The sequence below is a fragment of the Labeo rohita genome, chromosome 13 (genome assembly GCF_022985175.1).
Source record: "Labeo rohita strain BAU-BD-2019 chromosome 13, IGBB_LRoh.1.0, whole genome shotgun sequence".
In the NCBI taxonomy this organism is placed as follows: domain Eukaryota; kingdom Metazoa; phylum Chordata; class Actinopteri; order Cypriniformes; family Cyprinidae; genus Labeo; species Labeo rohita.
The window spans coordinates 25435948-25455465 of NC_066881.1; the positions used below are offsets into that span (position 1 = coordinate 25435948).

Genomic DNA, 19518 nt, shown 5'->3' on the forward strand with positions numbered 1-19518 from the left:
AAAAACACATCGCAGTCATTTAATCACATGACATAAGCAATTGACATGACTTCCAGCTTGAGATTCTGCTCTATGATCTCATGATTGGACCAACAGTTTCTGACCCAACACACGTGCAGACAGTCTGGGACAAGCAGTTCTATAAGCCAGAACATAACACCCCTGAGGTTCCACCAATTAAACTGCAGCGAAAGGCAGAGACTCTGACTGAAGGGTTGCCTTCAAACAGACAGAGATTCGAAACCAGGACAGCTTCATTTAGCTAATAATACCAATAGCTAATAACACTAATATTCACTAATTTTACCATGGAATCAGTGCAGTGTATGCAAAAAAAAGTATATTATATTAGCTATGTATAGCTAATCATTGGATCAATGATATATATATATATATATATATATATATATATATAGACAAGTATATTTTAGTTTAATAATGTAAACATTGTATATTTACAATTTTTTTAAAGATATGTTAAATCCACGCGTTTTGTGCAGAATCATTCTATAGTCTATACAGTATTTAATGCAATTACATCAGTTTTTCTGTAACTGACTTCTGTAATTAAATTACAGACAAATTAAGAGGAATCTCATACCTTATATTAAACTGCTGTAATTAATTACTTAGTAATGCATTAAACCTAACTCTGGTTACAATGAACATAATATAATGAATGTTCGCAATTTTAGACTTTCTGGAACATAAGGTTAAAAATTCAAGGTAACTATTGCTAATTCATTTTCATAATCACAAAGTAATTATTTCAGTCTCATCTTTTTTAAATTATGAAGCAAAGATGTATTTATAAGATGTATCATCTTTTAGTGTAAGTGTTATGACCTTGGCTGTGGTGCTGTCCACAGGAATAATTTGCTTTGATCACAGGAATAAATTACATTTTAAAATATATTTAAATTGCAAACTGTTATTTAAAATATCACAATATTAGTGTTTTTGCTGTATTTTGGATCAAATAAATGCAGGTGAGCAGAAAATAATTCTTTAAAAATACATTAAAAATCTTACTGTTCAAAAGCTTTTGACTGGTAGTGTATATAGCATTTAAAGAAAAGATTAATTAAAATCAGGCTAAAAAGTGCCTCAGAAAAAGCAACGCACAAGAAAAAAGCAAACACAAACACACCTGATGATTGGAGTCCATTCCTACGTAAGAGTTCCGTGAACTGCAGTCGACCGGTGGTGTCTCCTCCCGTGCAAAATCAGACATCTCTATTCCACCCCCTGGATCCCTACACACACACACACACACACAGACACACACAAAAGGTTAGTTACCTAGCAACACTAACAGAGGAACAGCCCCGAGGGTCCAAGAGAGTTAACAATGTCATTTATGACCAAACTTGCACAGCAGCTCAGGCGCCAGCAGAGTGGAGATCAGTTCTAGCGTCTCTCCATCTAATTTCAGCCACCCATTAGGCAGGGATTCACCCCTTCCCCCGTCACTTTTTGGGAGATTATATCAATTTTTAATATTTTTATGAGGTTTATTTAGCTTGGCCCCCCAAAGGATAAATTGTAGCGGTGAATGGTAATCCCATGGCTAGAGACCAGCTTTCCTCTATTTCATCATTTTCGCCTTTCCATTTGGTGCCGCTAGAGGTGATTTATTTATTTAATTCGGGACATACATGTGGGTCTCTGGAAAAATTAGGAACACATGAGCTCTTCACATCGGGGATCTAAAGTAGAAATATCATGTACTTTTTTGATTAGTGCTTTCTTACCATGTACAGACCTAGACAACCAGGAATGTCCCACCAGATGTGTGTTTACACTCAATTTAAGAGGCTCTCCATTTCTTTTTCACACACAGATAAGAATGCAAGAACATAAGCTATGTGTTCTTTTCAAACGCATGAAAAGTTGTTGATGTCTGTAAAAAGAAAACTCTGGTAAAATGCCTGATTCATGATTTGAGTTACTGTGTTTAATGTGCTCTGACTCTGTCAGCAATGCTTGCTCTCGTAGAAAATATGCAACCTAGCAATTATTTCACCTCTGAAAGTTTGCAGACTGTTTCTGAGTGAATGAACAAGAGCATCAGCCTGTGTGTGCTGGTTTATAAGGCTCAATTTCAGTTCTCCTGATTCACTCACCCCATTCCCTCCTCCCTTTTTCTCTCTCTCAGTGGGTGATGAATGGATCCAGCATGACAGCAGATTAGTTCTCAGAAACATCCTCACCGCTGAGCAACAGCACTGTCCCTTTAATCAAAACTTTACTGAGCTGAACTCGAAGCTTTCTGAGCAGAATCAGAATCTTTCCTCTGAAGATTCAAAACCCTGATTCACAACCTATTCTTAAAGGGACAGTTCACCCAAAAATGAAAATTCTGTCATCAATCACGTTTTAAACCCTGACTTAAACCCTGAGATGATTCACAACATGTCTTGGGATGATTCTGAATATGAGATGATTCAAAATCTAAAATGATTCAAACCCATTCCTGAGCCAAATTAAAGCCTTTCTAAGCTAAATCAGACCTGTTTATATAGGATCAAGATTATTAACTGTGCAGGAACTCTCTACATTTTGTTATGGCTTATGAGCAAAGCACGATTCTTACCCAGGCCCGTTTGAGTCTTCCTGCCGGGTGCCGGTACCCTCACGTTGGCGCTCTGCCCCCTGGCCCCGTCCCTCGCTCCCTTTGGCCCGCAGCTCCACCACCTCCCCCTCATCCAGCGCAGTGTGCAGGCGATAATTCATTGCCTTCAGCAGTGCAAACATACCTGCTATCACCCCGCAGTAGATACCCACAATCACCATCGTGGGGGGCAAGGCCTACAGAAAAAGAGAGAAACACAGTGAGATTGTAGGAGTAGAAAACAAGCACTTTTTGTGGTTTTGAGCTAATGCATGTTATTTTTGTTTAAAGGGAGACACTGCAGGCAAAAACGCTGTTCTTTCATGCACCTGTCAAGTTTGAGATTTTGGGCTTTTTGGTTTTTTATAAAGTGTTTTTTCAGACTAGTGGAAAGAAAACATCCAAAATACACTGTTAAGTGTTTCTTTTATAGCACTTTATCTATTTGTGTCAATAGATTTCAATTACAATACATATTTTTAAAGGTCGTTTTCTCAAAATGTGCTTTTTCTCCTACGCTGAGCCTTATTTACAATTATTTACATTTGAAAAAAAAAAATTATGATATCACATCTTTGACTGTATAAAATGCAGCCTTGGTGAGCATCATAGACTTCTTTCAAAAACATAAAAAACCTTACAGACCACAACTTCTGATTGTTTGTTTACAATCTTCAGATCTATTATTTTTTTTCCCATCAAGGAATTATAAAACAGCCACTGCATATCAAATATCGACAGCAAACCAAAGCATTGGGGACATGATATGCTTGCATATTCCAGCCTATTAACATCCTTCTGTTGTATAAATATCATACACAAATATAGGATCCTGTTATACAGAGTTACAGGGTTAAGAAAAGAGGCAACAATATTTCAGTTGCAACCAGAGGGCAGAAGCTAAAAACAGCCTGGCACTGAACGGACATCTGTGTCTCTAGCACAGCCACCCAACACCATACTGCCCTAAACACACTATCTGACACTCCTAAACCCATATTCATCAATTAGCATTTTTGATACAGAGATTGCAGCACTACTGTAGTTCTTTACATGATACTGTTTAGCTGTGGTTGAAAGGTAACTGAGTATTCAGGCAGAACCTTGATGGATGGATCTGTGCAGGAAGTTATATACGGACCAAGCATACACAGATCTAACACACAGACCTGCCCTGATACCTCAACCACAGAACGAGCATGGCTTTAAAAATAATACACATCATGACTATTACAAGTATCTTATTAAAAATAGACTGCAAACAGGAGTATAATGTTTCATGGGGAAGAGGCTGTTTTTGTGCAAGAGTTGTTATGACAAAGATGGAGTCTGTCATTTTTTCCTGCATTTTGACTATAATGAGCAGTAATAGTAGTAATGTTTTTAGAATAAAATCTGTGGAATTAGTTTAAATATGGTCAAGTAAGGCACTACACATTGGTGGCCAAAAACATAATAAAAATGAGCTAATATATTTTATAAACAAAGCAACAATAGGTTGGCAAGGGTTTTTTTTGGTTCCATTAAAAACCTTTAGAAACATTTAGAAAGACACATCTAGAAATTTTAAATTAGTAAAAAAACCAAACAAAAAAAACAAGCAGTTTTAGTGGTTTCGAGCTAATATTATTCAAAGGTCTGGGGTCAATAAGATTCTTTAAAAAAAAAAAAAATTATTTATTATAAAAAGTTTATTCGGCAAGGACACATTAAACTTGACCAACAGTGACAGTAAACACATTTACAATGTAAAAAAAAAAAAAATTATATATATATATATATATATATATTTATAATATATATAATATAATATATTTAATATATATATATATATATATATATATATATATATATATATATATATATATATATATATATATATATATATATATATATATTTTTTAAATAAATGCTTCATTTATGTTCAACAAAGAAGCCTTAAGGGGGAACTCCACTTCCAGAACAACAATTTACAAATAATTTACTCACCCCCTTGTCATCCACGATGTTCATGTCTTTTGAGGAAAACACTTCAGCATTTTTCTCCATATAATGGACTGCTATGGTGCCCCGATTTTGAACTTCAAAAATGCAGTTTAAATGCAGCTCCAAACGATCCCAAATGCGGTTGTAAATGAACCCAGCCGAGAAAGAAGGGTCTTATCTAGCGAAACGATCGGTTATTTAATAAAAATAATACAATAATACTGCACCATATCAGTCCATTATATGGGGAAAAACGCTGAAATGTTTTCCTCAAAAAACATAATTTCTTTACAACTGAAGAAAGAAAGACATGAACATCGTGGATGACAAGGGGGTGAGTAAATTATTTCTGGAAGTGGACTTCGCCTTTAACAAGAAAATTATCGTGGTTTCCACAACATTAGTCAGCACATCTAATTTAAACACTAATAATAATAATCATAAGAAGAAATGTTTCTTGACCAAATCAGCATATTAGAACTGGAGTAATGACTCCTGAAAATTCAGCAAAAAATGATAAAAACACACGATCATCTTCAGATCATTAAAATTGTGCTTTAAGAGCTATTCATTGAATATTCATTTTTTCTTTTTTTTTTTCTAAATAAGGTTTTGGTCACCAACACTCTTCAAAATATTTTTTTTGTGTGTTCCAAAGAAGAAAGAAAGTCATACAGGTTCTGAGGGTGAAATGAGGGTGAGTCAATTATGACAGAATATTCATATTTGGTTAAATTATCCCTTTAAAGCAGACAGAGACTAAACACAGATCAAACCTCAGGTCAGCAGGTCTGAAATACCCAACTCTGCTTACAAACAAAGTCAAAACCAAAACAAATAGTCATCATACCAAAACAGAACTGATTCAGGGTTTCAACAAACAGACCTCAGACCCCAACTGCTGTCAAAGATTCCCACGCCTTTTGAACAACGCATTTCCACGACTTTTTGGGAATACAGGAAATTATATGTCAATAACACTACGTTTACAGAAATTCACATAATGCAATGAAACATCACACAGCTGAGCATAACCAGGAAACAGACAACGCATATGTATTTCCTTGGCATTTCCAGATCTGGAAATGACCGTTTCGAAATTTCCTGATATTTCTAGGTTTCCCATGACTGGGGAAACACCGTAGGGCAAATGAAAAGAAATAGGGAAGAGAAATACAGCCTGTGGGTACTGGAAACAGAGAGATGGACTACAGGAACAAGGATGATACAGAGAGGGGGGATGGAGAGATGGGTAAAGAATGAGGAAAGGCTACACAGATAGAGATGGGCTGATAACGACTGAAGGATGGAGAGAAGAGGAAAAGCGACAGCTGCATCTCTCACCATATAGAGCGTGAACGGGAGGCAGAGCAGCAGCAGCCACAGGTAAAGGTGAAGCGCGTTCACGAAGGTGTTCTGGTGGGGGTCGTAGTACCATCCGCCCGTTACTGACGCCCACACGCCCTGCCGCAGGATCTGGAGGGTCTGAGACCCCATTTTTACCCCCTATCCCCTCTCTAGCCGTCTCGGAGCAGGAGGTACAGCGCTGGCCCGTCGAGCCCCGTCGCAGCCATCTTCTTCTCTGTGGTCCTCCAGCGCTGCGCTTCCCGTCCCATCGTGCTCTGCGCACACCCGGCAGCTCGCGTACAGCTCGCGCAGAAAGTGGTGATGCGCGTGCTACAGATTCGAGTTATTCTGCAGCGCCCCCGCGCGGCGAACGCGAGAATCGACGAATAAAAACATCTGGGGCTATACTGTTAAACGCGCTGTGATTTTTTTTTTTTTGGCAACCTGTTTACCTAAATACATTATTTAACAAAAACGAATACTTCTCGAGATCCTCCTAGGCAGTTTATTGGTACATCGTAGTAATATTTAAAAAATATATGAATTTATCGTGCCGTTATGTGTTTTACTGTAAGCACGGCTACTGTGCGCATCCAGGTGGAATAAATTAGGTCAGGACTGGCAGTATTTGGGTCGTGCTAATTGTCACCGTTGTATGAATAAAACTAAATTCTTATCAGGACATGTCTGCTGGCTATAAATCTGTTTTAGTGCTCTAAAACAGAGCGCTGTTCACATTCACGCAGCAGCGCACAAAATGCGCGTACCCATCTCAACACAAGAGCGCGCTGCGCTCTATATATTTTCTGTCGGAAAGCTATTATACACAATCAAATGTAAGTTGATTGTTACGTAGTTATTGAACAATTTACAAAGAACATACACTACCAGTCAAACGTTTTTGAACAGTATGATTTTTAATGTTTTTAAAAGAAGCTTCTTCTGCTCACCAAACCTGCATTTATTTGATTCAAAATAGGCTACAGCAAAAAGAGTCAAAATGTGAAATATTTTTACGATTTAAAACAACTGCTTTCTATGTGAATAATTTTAAAATGTATTTTATTCCTGTGATTTTAGCATCATTACTCCAGTCACTTGATCCTTCAGAAATCATTCTAATATTCTGATTTGCTGCTCAAAAAACATTATTATTTTGAAAACAGCTAAGTTGATTTTTTTCAGGTTCTTTGATGAATAGAAATTTCAGAAGAACAGCTTTTATCTGAAATAGAACTAGTTGGTAACATTATAAATGTCTTTATCATCACTTTGAATAAATATAAAGCATCCTTGCTAAATAAAATGATTATTTTCTATCATTCTATGCACCAAAGAATCCTGAAAATAATGTACTCAACTGTTTTAAGTATTGATAATAATAATAAAAAATGTTACTTGAGCAGAAAAGAAACCCAACAGTTCTATCAGTTTTTATATACATAAATCTGCATCTTTTTATTTACCTTTATAAAGCCCTCTTTTTTCTTTTTTAATTGTATGCATCACCTTTCATGCCAAATTTCGGTCTGTCCAATGATTGTAAACAGTCATTAGGTCTATCAAACTGAAGATATTTTAGCAGTAATGTGACCAAAAATAGAGACATTTTAAGGACCCGTGGACAACCTGAAAAAACATTAAATATCTTACCATTCAAAAACTTTTGACTGGTAGTGTACATAAACATTTTTAATTGGAAAAAGACTGTACAAGTTTTGGAAAACTGTGCATTTTTACTGTGAGTGACAGAATGGCATAATACTACAACTCAGCAACACTGAAATATAGAAAATGACATTGAGATGAAATACACACATTTCAGTTCCCTTATTACAAAAACTATTAAATTATGAAGTAAATGCATTTATATACAATAACCGTAACAGTCCACCCTTGTTTTGCTGGTGCAGAGAAATGTCCACATAAGTCCTGCAACATTAAAGTGGCTGACCAGCACGTGTGTCACTGCAGGCGTGCACGTTTCTCAGGTGGTGGTTTGTTGGGTGTAGTTTGTGGGGGTGGACGAGCAGGGCCAGGAGGGGCTGGAGGTTTCGTCTCTCGCTCTTCTGGAGGCTTCACTGTCTCAACTGGCACTTCTGGTTCTTTCTTTACCTCCACTATAGACAGAAAGTGAGAGTTTATATATGTATACCTAAAAATCACTAAAGGATAGTCAGTCTTCAATCAAAACACATGTAAATAGTACCATATTATTCTACTTTTTCAAATATGCAATATATAAATTATATTTTTCTAAGTACTTTTTAAATGCAAGTATGATGTAGAGACATATATAGTAAATCTGACAAATTTCAAGTCCCCCCCCATTTCAAGTATTTATGTACCTGGGACAGGCTTCTCTCCTGGTTTGGGCTGAAACACACATAAAATGAGAATTTAAATGGAATATTATGCTCTACTTAAAGCAACATTCAGAAACCAGTTAGAAATGTTTCATGTGTATAATAACAATACCTGATAGAAAGTTGGGGGAAATTTATTGCGCAGATCCAGTAGTAGTGTGTCAACTCTCTGCCTTTGGAACAAAGAACTCGGCTCCTCTTTCCGCTTAGATTTAGGCTTTACCCTTTCTATAAATAACACAAACAAAACAGTTTTAGCACTTCCGACAGGTACAGTTGTACTTGTTGGGAGATGCATCCTGCTACCATGTATGTTTGTGTTTTCACCTCTCTCCTCGTGGTCTTTAAAGTGCCACCAGTACCCTTTGGACGGGTGGTACCTGCAGAAAGACATCGCCTCATCAAATGCAGACTGAATCCCATGAACCGCTGAGAGCTAGGACACATCAAAACAAACAAAATATCAATGTTTATATGAACAGAGGAAAGAGTTAGAGAGAGTGTTCGAGGGTTATAAACGCACCACTCTGGAACTGATGACTGATCCCAGGTCAGGTGCTTGATACACCACTCCAGCTATGATATAGTAGTCAGCAAGAGGGATCACTGCAGGAAAATAACAGCAAGGGAAACAGAACATACAAAAAGATTTGAATGTAAAGTCAACAATAATGCCCCTATTTATTGTGATAAAGAACATTGCTGCATTAGTGTTTAAATTAGAATTTAATCTATTAAATGTTCAAAGGCATAGTCAGTCTTCAAGTAAAACTAGAAATCTTTTAAATATACTACAACAACATCCTATATTTAAAATATTTTTTAATTGTATCAGTGTCCTTTAAGTCATTCTGGTGCACTTTGTGAGCAAAATTAAGAGCTTGAACAATTTCAGTGTTGAACTTTGTGACGATTCCTGTGCTTTCGTTTTAGGGAGCTTGATGACTGGGTACTCCGCTTACAATTGAATCTGGTGGGCGGTTCATTGGTTGCACCTGACGCCGACTGGGGCGCTTCTTTTAAAAGAGAGCGACGGACTTGTTAGCGGGGGACTTTGGTTTGAGTTTCTCCTTGTTTTGGTTTTGTTTGTTTGATTTAGATTTTGCTTTGTTTTTGGTTTTGTTTTGGTTCCCCGTTTTTGTTTATGTTTTGGACTCTGCTTTGTACATTTTTGGACACAACAACAACACATTACACTCGTTCAGACACCCCGCATTACGCACTGATGAAACTGACGCTTACAGAAATATGGTCTTATTATATCGTTCTCTTATTTTTTTTGGAATTAATTGTTGATTAATAAAGTCTTTTCCTTTTGAGTTCAGTCAAAGTTGCGTGTGTGTCCTCTTTGTTGCTTCCCTCTGATCCAGGGGTTGTAATAACTTAAACAGAACAAAAATATATATTGGCTTGTACCAGGATTTTAAAGCGCACTCAATTTTCTTAGCATTAATAAGCGTCTCAGTCCACATTACATTCACACTGATGAAACCATTTGGATATAATAAATGTATTTTTTTTAACCCTAACAATAACATTCTATGTACAACATTTTATATTCTTTTAAACTGTACCAAATATTGTTCTTTGTGTTAAATATCATGTCAAACTCTACTTGACCTGGATTGCAAGTCTGTCAGCACTGCAAACAATACAAAAAAAGCATTGTCTGAAAATACAACGCAGACACCCAACCAAAAATATTCTCAAATTACAATAATAAAAGCAAAAACAGCAACACAGACAGCAGAAACGAAACAGCAGTGCAGAAACTCACCTTGTGTTGGTGACTGTCTCTGCTGTTTTCTGATGATGTACAGAATCGGCTCTTGAGCGTGAAGCAAAATATATTCCACACCCACCATCTGACTACAAACACAGAAAACACAATTAGACACAAACAAGTCAGCCCTACCTATTTTAATAGAATAGGAAATAAAACAATCAGTAGTGACAGTACAATAAACATACATGCATATCAAAATAGAACCGACATGACTATCGGTATACACCTACTATGTATAATACAGTTTTAATGGCATAGTGCAGTGCTTACTTGAGGTGATCCAGGGTTAATCTCTGCATTTTCACCACCTCGTTGTTGCAGGTTCGATCATAGAAGGGGTTGCTTCTCTCCGAGAAATACTCCAGTACATTGCTGGGGTTCAGGATGGGCACCCATCCACTGTCCACCCACGAGATGCCCAGCAAATTATCTGACCAACACAAAACACAAAACCATGTTTGAGAATATGTATGTCAACGGTGAAAATTTTAATAAAATAAGGTACATCGTAGAAAATGCAGATAATACTGCGCGCCCCCTTCGACAACAAACTCTAACGTTAGCGCCAATGCTAAAGAGCAAAGTGATTAGGTTGGCCTAACAAAGCCAACATTGTGTAAAGCTGTTTTACATTTCTTTTACAACATTTCAATATGATGACGAACTGAATTTGGCACAAATAAAGCTGACAAAGAATATAAACTCTTGTAAATTAATTCGCAAAATCTTTGAAACTACCTCTTAAATCCACCGACGCCATCTTCGCACTCTGACGCAGACTGATGACACAATAACCGTCGACGCTCTATGACGCTTTTCTTTCAATTGCTCCACATAGTAGCCTACATTAATAAAATAAACTCAATTCAAAGTTATGAACAAAAATCCATTATATTTTGTTTATATACTTAGAATTCAGTGTTGAAAATGCTCCCTGCTCCTATATCTAGTAACATCCATATCTTTTTGTGTGGTTCTTGTTACAAAATAATACTTTAGCACTCTCTTGGTTATACAAAATATTTTTTTTAATTGCTGCTTTTTATTAATCAACACTTTATTGATTTGCTGCTAAAACATAGTTTGCTATTAAAGTATTAAAGTCCTATTTAATAAGTTTCATCTGCATTGTGCAATAATTTAATAATGCTTCTAAATATATACATGTGTGTGTGTGTGTGTGTGTGTGTGAATATAAATATATTATGACTATGTAAATATCTAGGGCCGGCTGCATAAAATAGACTAGTCATACAAGTTAGTTATCTAATTTCTTTTCTCTTTAAGACTGGTCATAACATCTTTTATTCACTTAAATAAAATCAGATTAGGCTACTCTTTGGTTAACTGCTAGTTAGTCGGACTAATTCTTATGACACAGTCTTCACACAGAGGCCACGTTCATGCAAGTAGTCCATCAGTCTGTTACAAGTGTTCAGTCATACACGCACACAACAATATACAGCATTTTAAATTTTAAGGGAGTTCAGTTAAGACAAAAAATATATATATTATTAGAAAGGGATAGTCAATGTGACCATTAAAGCAGTTTTTAGAATTAGGAAAGATGCCTTTGGACCTAATTAAAACTACATTGGTTGGAACATCATTGCTACATAAGAATTCATCAGATGGGACAAATACCCAGCAGACTCCCTGCAGGCAGAATTCTGCAAGAATATCTTATGAGTGCAGCGCAGCGGAAAACACCACATAATGCCTGCAGAGCAAAAACAGGATTATACCCATAAAAATCCAGAAAAGGACCATTACATTCCACATCTACATGAGCCACAGTCAAACTGTACAACCCCAATGCCAGTCAAGCTTAAATGCCACAAATCCCTAACCTACCAAGAGATGGCAATATAGCGTTCCCTCAGCAAGCTGGTTTTAGTCAAGTCTAGTGTAATGTCCTCATTACAAACCACATGTAAGAAAGACAACAAAATATAGTTCTTTTGAAATACATAAATACATAATACGCAAATAAATAAGGAAAAACAACACCTGGTCTGTGCCTAAACAGAATTTTCAAAGAATATATGACAGTGACCAACAAAAGTAAGTAAAGTCCTGACTGCTGTATGTATACAAACTCAGCATTTTACAAGCATAGCATTGCTCTAAAGACAGGCAGAAAAAGTCTCAGTGAGGACAAGCTGTGCTCTAAATGTCCTCTGAGAAACGATCATGGTAACATTTTTTTTTTTTTGGTTTCAAAAAACTATATAGGACTACTTTATATTAATATATTATCCTCAGAAAGTTTTCAGAACACTATTAGGAACAGTTATAACATTTCTATAATGACAACTCTCATGAGATTTTAGCATGGTAATGGATATGGCAATGTTAATGGATTTGGCGTACTTGGCGGAATAGATCTGCTACGCTGCTGAATTGCTGTTGCTGTTGGTTATTGCTGTTGTAGATTATTATTATTGCTGCTTCTGGAATACAGGAACTTGCTACTGCCAATACATACGCAGATATGGCACTGTGAGTATTTAAGACATGCTGCTGCTGCACAAGTAGCAGTACATATAATATCTTGTAGCGGATCTATACAGGTGGAGCTGGGGAGGTGGAGGTTTTCAGAGGAGCACACTGCGAAATACTCTAGTAAATCCTAACCAGCCATTTAAATTTAAAGCTGCAAGCTCATTGGCTACGTATGCAACATGAACCAATTAGCTTGTGCCAAGTAATTTAACACTTTGAACATCATCAGTTTGCATGACCCATCAGCCTGCGCCATCTAGAGTTTTATGACAGGACTAGGCATTTTCCAGAAGTCACAAACCAGCCATTATTTTAGCAACATGCAGTATATGTAACATATTCCCCAAATTAATAAAAATAATATTCATATACACATATACTTCGAGAAAGACTGCTTTATTAAAAAATAAGCATCAGCAAATGTAGAACAGGCTTATTCTATGTGACCCTGGACCACAAAACCAGTCTTAAGTAGCACGGGTATATTTGTAGCAATAGCCAACAATGCATTAAATGAGTCAAAATTATCGATTTTTCTTTTATGCCAAAAATCATTAGGATATTAAGTAAAGATCATGTTCCATTAAGATATTTTGTAAATTTCCTACCGTAAATATATCAAAACATTATATGTGATTAGTAATATGCTTTGTTAAGAACTTAATTTGGACAACTTTAAAAGAGATTTTCTCAATTTTTGCACCCTCAGATTCCAGATTTTCAAATAGTTGTTTCTCAGCCAAATATTGTCCTGTCCTACCAAACTATACATAAAAAGCTTATTTATTCAGCTTTCAGATGATGTATAAATTGCAATTTTGTGGTCCAGGAATACACATGTTTATGTTAACTATTTTAGAAAACTATTTAAAAATATTTTAAATATAAAATATAATTGACATATTATTTACGTGTATTATGTTATTATTTATAATGCTTATTATTGGATCTTAATATAAATACCACTCTGCAATCATAATAAAATTCTCTAGACACTGAGTTAGTGATAGCTTCTGACATTTAAACTTTCAAGCAGTCTAGACAAGAATAGCAGTTGTGATAAAATAGAAGAAAAACCTCAGACAGTAAGACAAATACTGGACAAGGAAAGAAAGAAAGAAAGAAAGAAAGAAAGAAAGAAAGAAAGAGACGGATCGAACTTTTCTAGCTTATAAGCATATAACATGCACATGTGTTTGTGAGTATAAAAATAACAGACTGAGCAAAGCAGAAATCCCCACCCAGCACGATCTACCGCAATCACGACACACCCAGACAGAACAGCCGTACCAGCTAACCGCTTACAACACACACACCTGTGGGACAAACGTGACGTTGCCCATGCCAAAGGGATTCATTCCATTACGCAGATATTCACCACCATCACATCTTAATGAAATGAATGTGGGTTGACAATAACTTTGTTGCGAGCATAATGAAAGAGAGAAGAACAGGTCTTCTGAAGCAAGGGAAGATCAAAGGAAGATGATTAAACTGCATTTCAATAGCTCTTTTCAGTGTCCAGCAGCAGCTGTTTTTTGTTGTGTTCTGGGGTCAGAAAATCACGTCACACGAAATCATCGTTTGAGCAAGTGAAATGCGTTTGTTAACGGCTGAGTTGCGCTCAGCTGGATTTTAGTGGAAACGGGACCTCACGCAGGGGGGCTGACAGACCGGTTATCGCGCTCCATCCGTGATGACCGCATTTCTTAAGGGCTTCATGCGCACGCTCACTCCCTTTTGAGTCATTTGGTGAGAGCAGGACGTGCCGATCCCTGTCCGTTCCGCCAGTCTGCTGAAAAGAGAGAGAGAGAGGGGGGCGAAAAAGAGGAAAAATTCACAGTAGTGTGTGTGTGAATCATCCGGGAATCCATCTTTAAAACAGAACCGTGTAGACGTGGTCGTTACGCGGGCATGTAAACGCGCAAAGAGGCAACGAAGGAACCTCGGAAACGCGAGCTTTACAGAATTATCAACACGGTGGGATGAGCGTGGAGCAGGGGAGATTTGAAGGAATGATACGCAAGGGAAACGGCACGATGAGCGTCATGAGCGGCAGCGCGAACTCCACCGTCGTGCATCCTCCCGGTGGCCGTAGCCGCGGAGACCCGCGCTACCCGCAGCACGCTCCCCATCAGAGCGGCTCGATGGTGAAACCCCAAAACGAGCCCGCGGACCTGGTGAAACGAGCCCTGGACTTCAAGACGCAGGGCACGCAGTGCTACAAGGATAAAAAATACCGCGAGGCCATCGGCAAGTACCACCGCGCACTGCTGGAAATGAAAGGACTGTGTCGAGTGCTGGGGGATCCGGACACCAGCAAGTCCCCGTCCACCGTCCTGACCAGCATCAGCAAGTCCAGCCTGACGGACGAGCAGAAAGGCGCGGTGGAGAACGCGGAGCTGGAGTGCTACAACAGCCTGGCAGGTGGGAACGCACATCATGTTTTAACACTTCGACCACAGGATTTTCAATGCACTTAGGTCTGTTTTCTATGTATTCCACCTGTTAAGACTGAATGCAGACTATAATATTCAAATTAGCCTTGGGTTTCAGTGGTAAACTGCTAGATTTGGTCTCTCCAATTCTGAACATGCCTTGAAAGAAAGTAATCTGAGTGAATGTCTTCAATTCTGCATGCAGAATGACGTCATGACGTTCGTCTACAGGGCACATGCCTATATTTGATTATTAAAATGTAAATTAAGACATATATCATCCTTATCATGAACTTTTGCATTGGTGCAATTGATTTCTCTGTGTTTGCATGCAGCTTGTCTGTTGCAGATGGAGCTAGTGAATTATGAACGAGTGAAAGAGTACTGTCTGAAGGTTTTGAGAAAGGAGGGCGAGAATTTTAAAGCCCTGTATCGCTCTGGCGTGGCGTATTATCATCTGGGAGACTTTAACAAAGCCCTGCACTACCTAAAGGAGTCACACAAACAGCAGCCCACAGGTCAGTCAGATCAAACTCTCACGCTCTACACCAGCACTTCTCAAACGGGTTCGTGGACCTACGGAAGTCTGTCTCAAATGGTCAAATCTCACTACGGAAAGCCATTAGAGTGCAACACCAAATGCTAACATTTCCAGTGACCTTGGTTCTGTAAAGTATTTCCTATTCATTTTGTTTCCTTTAGCCTTGGAACAAAACCAAGCTTTGACATTACAACATTGCAACATTTTATTTGTTATAAGTATGATACATTGTTGAGAATGCAGGATGATTAAAAGTGAGGAGTTGCATTCGATTATGCCATTTGGTCCACAAACACATTTGGTCCACTGTGTAAAGCAGAAGAATGAAAGATTAAACTTTTGAAAATCCAGTCTTAATGTCATTAAAATGCTGAGTAAGTAATTAGTAATTATGTTACCTTTGCAATAATGTGGATAAATGAGGTCATATGACTCACAGTGAAAATGATTTTTAGAAAATGCCAGTCTAGTCTGATTCACTTGCCAGGATGATGATAATATGCAGTATTATGTGTAAATCATCATCTTTTAAATTAATTTGCAAAACACCACATCTTAGCATTTTAGGGTTTCAGTTAAGCTCTTACACAAGTCTAATGTGCTCAGGTAAACCAGCTTTTGAACCTAAAACACCTGCTTGTTAGAACAACAGTAATTGTGTAAAAAAAAAAATAATAATAATTGCATCCAAAATTAAAGTTTTTGTGTACATAACTATGTATATTGATTATATATATTTATATATATATATATATATATATATATATATATATATATATACACACATGCATGTATATATTTAAGAAAACTATGTTATGTTTATATATTAAATTTATTTATAGATATATTATATGAATATAAATATATACATGTAAATGCATGTAAATACTAAATATGTGACCCAGGACCAAAAAAACAGTCATAAAGGTCGTAAGATTTATACATCAACTGAAAGCTGAATAACTAAGCTTTTAGTTGATGTATGGTTTGTTAGGACAATATTTGGCCAAGCTACTACTGTTTGAAAATCTGGAATCTGAGGGTGCAAAAAAAAATAAATATTGAGAAAATCGCTTTTAAAGTTGTCCAAATGAAGTTCTTAGCAATAATCAAAAATTAAGTTCTGATATAATTACAGTAGGATATTTAGAAAATATCTTCATGGAACATGATCTTTACTTAATATCCTAATGATTTTTGGCATAAAAGAAAAAACGATAATTTTGACCCATACAATGTATTTTTGGCTTTTGCTACAAATATACCTGTGCTACTTAAGACTGGTTTTGTGGACCAGGGTCACATATATACTAAATGTGTTTATATATACATAATACATATACACAGTACACACACATATATTATATAAACAGAAAGTTTTTTTTAATGCGATTAATCACGATTAATCGTTGCCCAGCACTAGATTATTTATTAATAATAAATAATCACAAAGCCGAAATCTTTCACTACACTTCCTGCATGCGTTTTCCCAGTTAAAACAGCTGTTTCCTCTTTGTCTATGCATGTGGAACAGACACAAATGTCATCCGCTACATCCAGCTCACGGAAATGAAGATTCGACGAAATGCCCAGAGAGAGAAATCAGAAGTTCCATAAAAAAAACCCAGCTCCCGCTTGAATAGCTTTCCACTGCGGACACCCCACACTTCCCTCATCGCACTCTCTGTGGACGAGGTTCGGCATTTCACGGAAGGCGTTATTCCAGTGCGGGTCAACACACCTGTCTCAGTCCTGTCAGAAACCATCTCTGGCTCAGATTGAAAAGCTGAATCAGGTGTGCTGTGCCCTGCAGTAGACTGTGGAGACCAGGGATGGAGACCACCAGGGATCTCAATGGCATTTATGGTGCTTTTTGAAGTACAGTAGTGTTTGCTTTTATTCCTTGGTTGTATTTAAGCTACAAACTAACAGATGTAGGTCTCTCAAGGCGGTTGTGGTCTGAAGTTGTGCTCCACAGAACACCCTCAGATCATTTTGTGGCTGGTGAAACATAATTGACATATTCCTGCAGCTTTTTCGTTCGCGTATTGTTTCCAGATCATGATGAGATGTTTTTGTTAGAGATTCCGAATCAGTTTTGCTCCTTCATTTGAAGTGCAGTTAAGTGTCACTACCAGTGAAAATGATGCCAGTCATGTACAACCTACTCTTCACTTAACACCCACATTCAAATCGCAGTGGGAAAGATCTCACACGCACAGAGTGGGCTTAAGTGTTCACACACGCACAGTGGACATGAGTGTAAGCATGTGAATCAAGCACAGTCTGACACGCATACAAAAGCATGTAGGAGTAAAATAAACTGTGGTCATTGTTATGTATAGGAGTGTGTGTTTTTTGTTCATGCTGGGTGATTATTTCTGTTTCTTGCTGATAGTGAGAAGTGAAGATGTTCATTTGATGATAACCTTCTAATTTTGACAGAGAATGGAGTTTATCTATCTATATTTCCACTGTACTCGACTGTTCATTATGGGTTTTACTTGCAGCTAAACAGCAGGTACACAAACAGTCCAATTCAGTGCTCCATTCTGGTTGCTATGGTGAGATTGCATAGAAATCATCCTTGGAGACAGATGGGGACGGAGTCCTAGACATGCTCGCTGAGACAGATCTGTGTGAAACAGAAGAATGAAATATTAAACTGTTGAACATTCTGTCTAAATGTCATTAAATTGCTGATATTCGGAATTTTTAAAATTTGCAGTAATGAGGACCAATGAGATTGTGTAACTACAGACCAATATTTAAAAAACAAAGGTAACCAAAATTGTATCAGCTGCAAGACCAAAGTATGTTGCAGACATTTCATGAAGATCCTAAAAATCATACCAACTTGAAAAATGGGCATCCGATGTTCTATTTAAATATGCAAATGACGCATTATCTAATTAAATATGCATCGATTTGCATACAATTCCAGACAAGAAATCTGAACACTGAATAAGGCAGGTTAAAAATGTCTCTTTTGATCACTCCATTAATCAGAAAAATACTGTCTGCTGCCAGAAAATAAAATCAGCATGTTTTAGGAATAGAATGTTATATAAATCTGGTGAATTATATATGAATAAAGCCTGTAAAAACCGTCAGAATACCCACCATATTGTTTAATACGGAAGTATGCCTATGTGCGAGACTTCCGGTTCATTAGCAGCTATAGGGAAATAACAAAAAGAACAACAACGTGCAGTAACTGGTAAAACTGCTTGCACTACAAACCAGTGTGTTCATAATTAACATAATACATTAAAATAATATGGTAAGACAATTTGCAATATCAAGCAACAAAACAAGCTGTTTTGTACAGCTAAAAATAGCTGGACGTGGATATGACTGAGAGCTAGACCCATAAAATTCACAAAAGGCTGCGCCCACTCTGAAAAAAATAATAGGGTTGTCTTCTCTTGAAACAGACAATGAATTTGGAAAATGCCAGTCTATGCTGTGATGATAGTAATATGTGCAAATCAGCTAGAGTTGTGTATTCTATTCTAAGACAGTCAATCACAAAACACCACATCTCAGCATTTCAGGGCTTTAATTGAGCTCTTAAACAAATCTAATGTGCTCGGGTGCAAGTACAAGTTTCATAGCAGCAGCTTCTGAACCCAAAACACCTGCTCTTCAGGACAACAGTGATTGTGCTGATAAATGACAGCAGGTGTTCTTGATGATGGCTACACATTCCTTCAAGCCAGAAAAAAATACACCCTGTTCCACATCCAGATGGAATGAAGTGAGAGTTCCTGGATCCACCAGCCAAATTTCCTTGCCAGGACTCTTTGCCTGACATTCTACTGCTAGTTCATTTTGTTATGTGCATGAAAAATTATGTTCAAAATCTGGTTTCAGGTGAAAGAAAGGGGAAGACAGACACAAGCACTTCTGTGTTTTGGCTCTAAACGTTGTTT

General features: G+C 37.2%; 4 protein-coding genes across 6 annotated transcripts in view; 2 read left to right on the plus strand and 2 right to left on the minus strand.

Annotated features, from left to right (window-relative positions):
• The window catches only part of pcnx1 (pecanex 1), a 43742-nt gene extending 37513 nt beyond the window's left edge, over positions 1–6229 (minus strand). For all 3 annotated transcript variants that reach the window (XM_051126919.1, XM_051126920.1, XM_051126918.1), the window contains exons 1-3: positions 5945–6229; positions 2597–2811; positions 1151–1256 (exon numbers count right to left, since the gene is read on the minus strand). In XM_051126919.1, coding sequence (XP_050982876.1) covers positions 1151–1256; positions 2597–2811; positions 5945–6097 — 474 coding nt within the window. In that variant the 5' untranslated portion in view covers positions 6098–6229. The remainder of the gene's footprint in view (positions 1–1150; positions 1257–2596; positions 2812–5944) is intronic.
• The window catches only part of gmfb (glia maturation factor, beta), a 373066-nt gene that overhangs the window by 84044 nt on the left and 269504 nt on the right, over positions 1–19518 (plus strand). The gene's annotated exons all lie outside the window — the stretch shown is intronic.
• Positions 6993–10948, minus strand: med6 (mediator complex subunit 6). Its single transcript, XM_051126945.1, has 8 exons — positions 10838–10948; positions 10370–10529; positions 10091–10182; positions 8837–8919; positions 8641–8749; positions 8426–8541; positions 8296–8323; positions 6993–8067 (listed from the first exon to the last, which is right to left on the minus strand). Exons 1-8 carry the CDS (start codon positions 10857–10859, stop codon positions 7913–7915), a joined length of 765 nt encoding a protein of 254 aa, XP_050982902.1. The 5' UTR covers positions 10860–10948; the 3' UTR covers positions 6993–7912.
• LOC127175699 (tetratricopeptide repeat protein 9A) lies at positions 13747–17925 on the plus strand. Its single transcript, XM_051126946.1, has 3 exons — positions 13747–15031; positions 15378–15560; positions 17118–17925. The coding sequence occupies exons 1-3, from the start codon at positions 14590–14592 to the stop codon at positions 17198–17200; spliced, it is 708 nt and encodes a 235-aa protein (XP_050982903.1). The 5' UTR covers positions 13747–14589; the 3' UTR covers positions 17201–17925.

Excerpts from the sequence above, each read along its gene's own strand:
- med6 (XM_051126945.1), bottom strand. The coding sequence starts at position 10,859 with ATGGCGTCGGTGGATTTAAGAG. Across the intron at positions 8,920-10,090 it reads GAGACAGTCACCAACACAAG|TGATCCCTCTTGCTGACTAC; the intron begins GTGAGTTTCTGC and ends ATTTTCCTGCAG. Across the intron at positions 8,068-8,295 it reads AGGAGAGAAGCCTGTCCCAG|TGGAGGTAAAGAAAGAACCA; the intron begins GTACATAAATAC and ends TTCTGTCTATAG.
- LOC127175699 (XM_051126946.1), top strand. The coding sequence starts at position 14,590 with ATGAGCGTGGAGCAGGGGAGATTTGAAGGAATGATACGCAAGGGAAAC. Across the intron at positions 15,032-15,377 it reads GTGCTACAACAGCCTGGCAG|CTTGTCTGTTGCAGATGGAG; the intron begins GTGGGAACGCAC and ends GTTTGCATGCAG. Across the intron at positions 15,561-17,117 it reads ACACAAACAGCAGCCCACAG|ACACAAATGTCATCCGCTAC; the intron begins GTCAGTCAGATC and ends CATGTGGAACAG.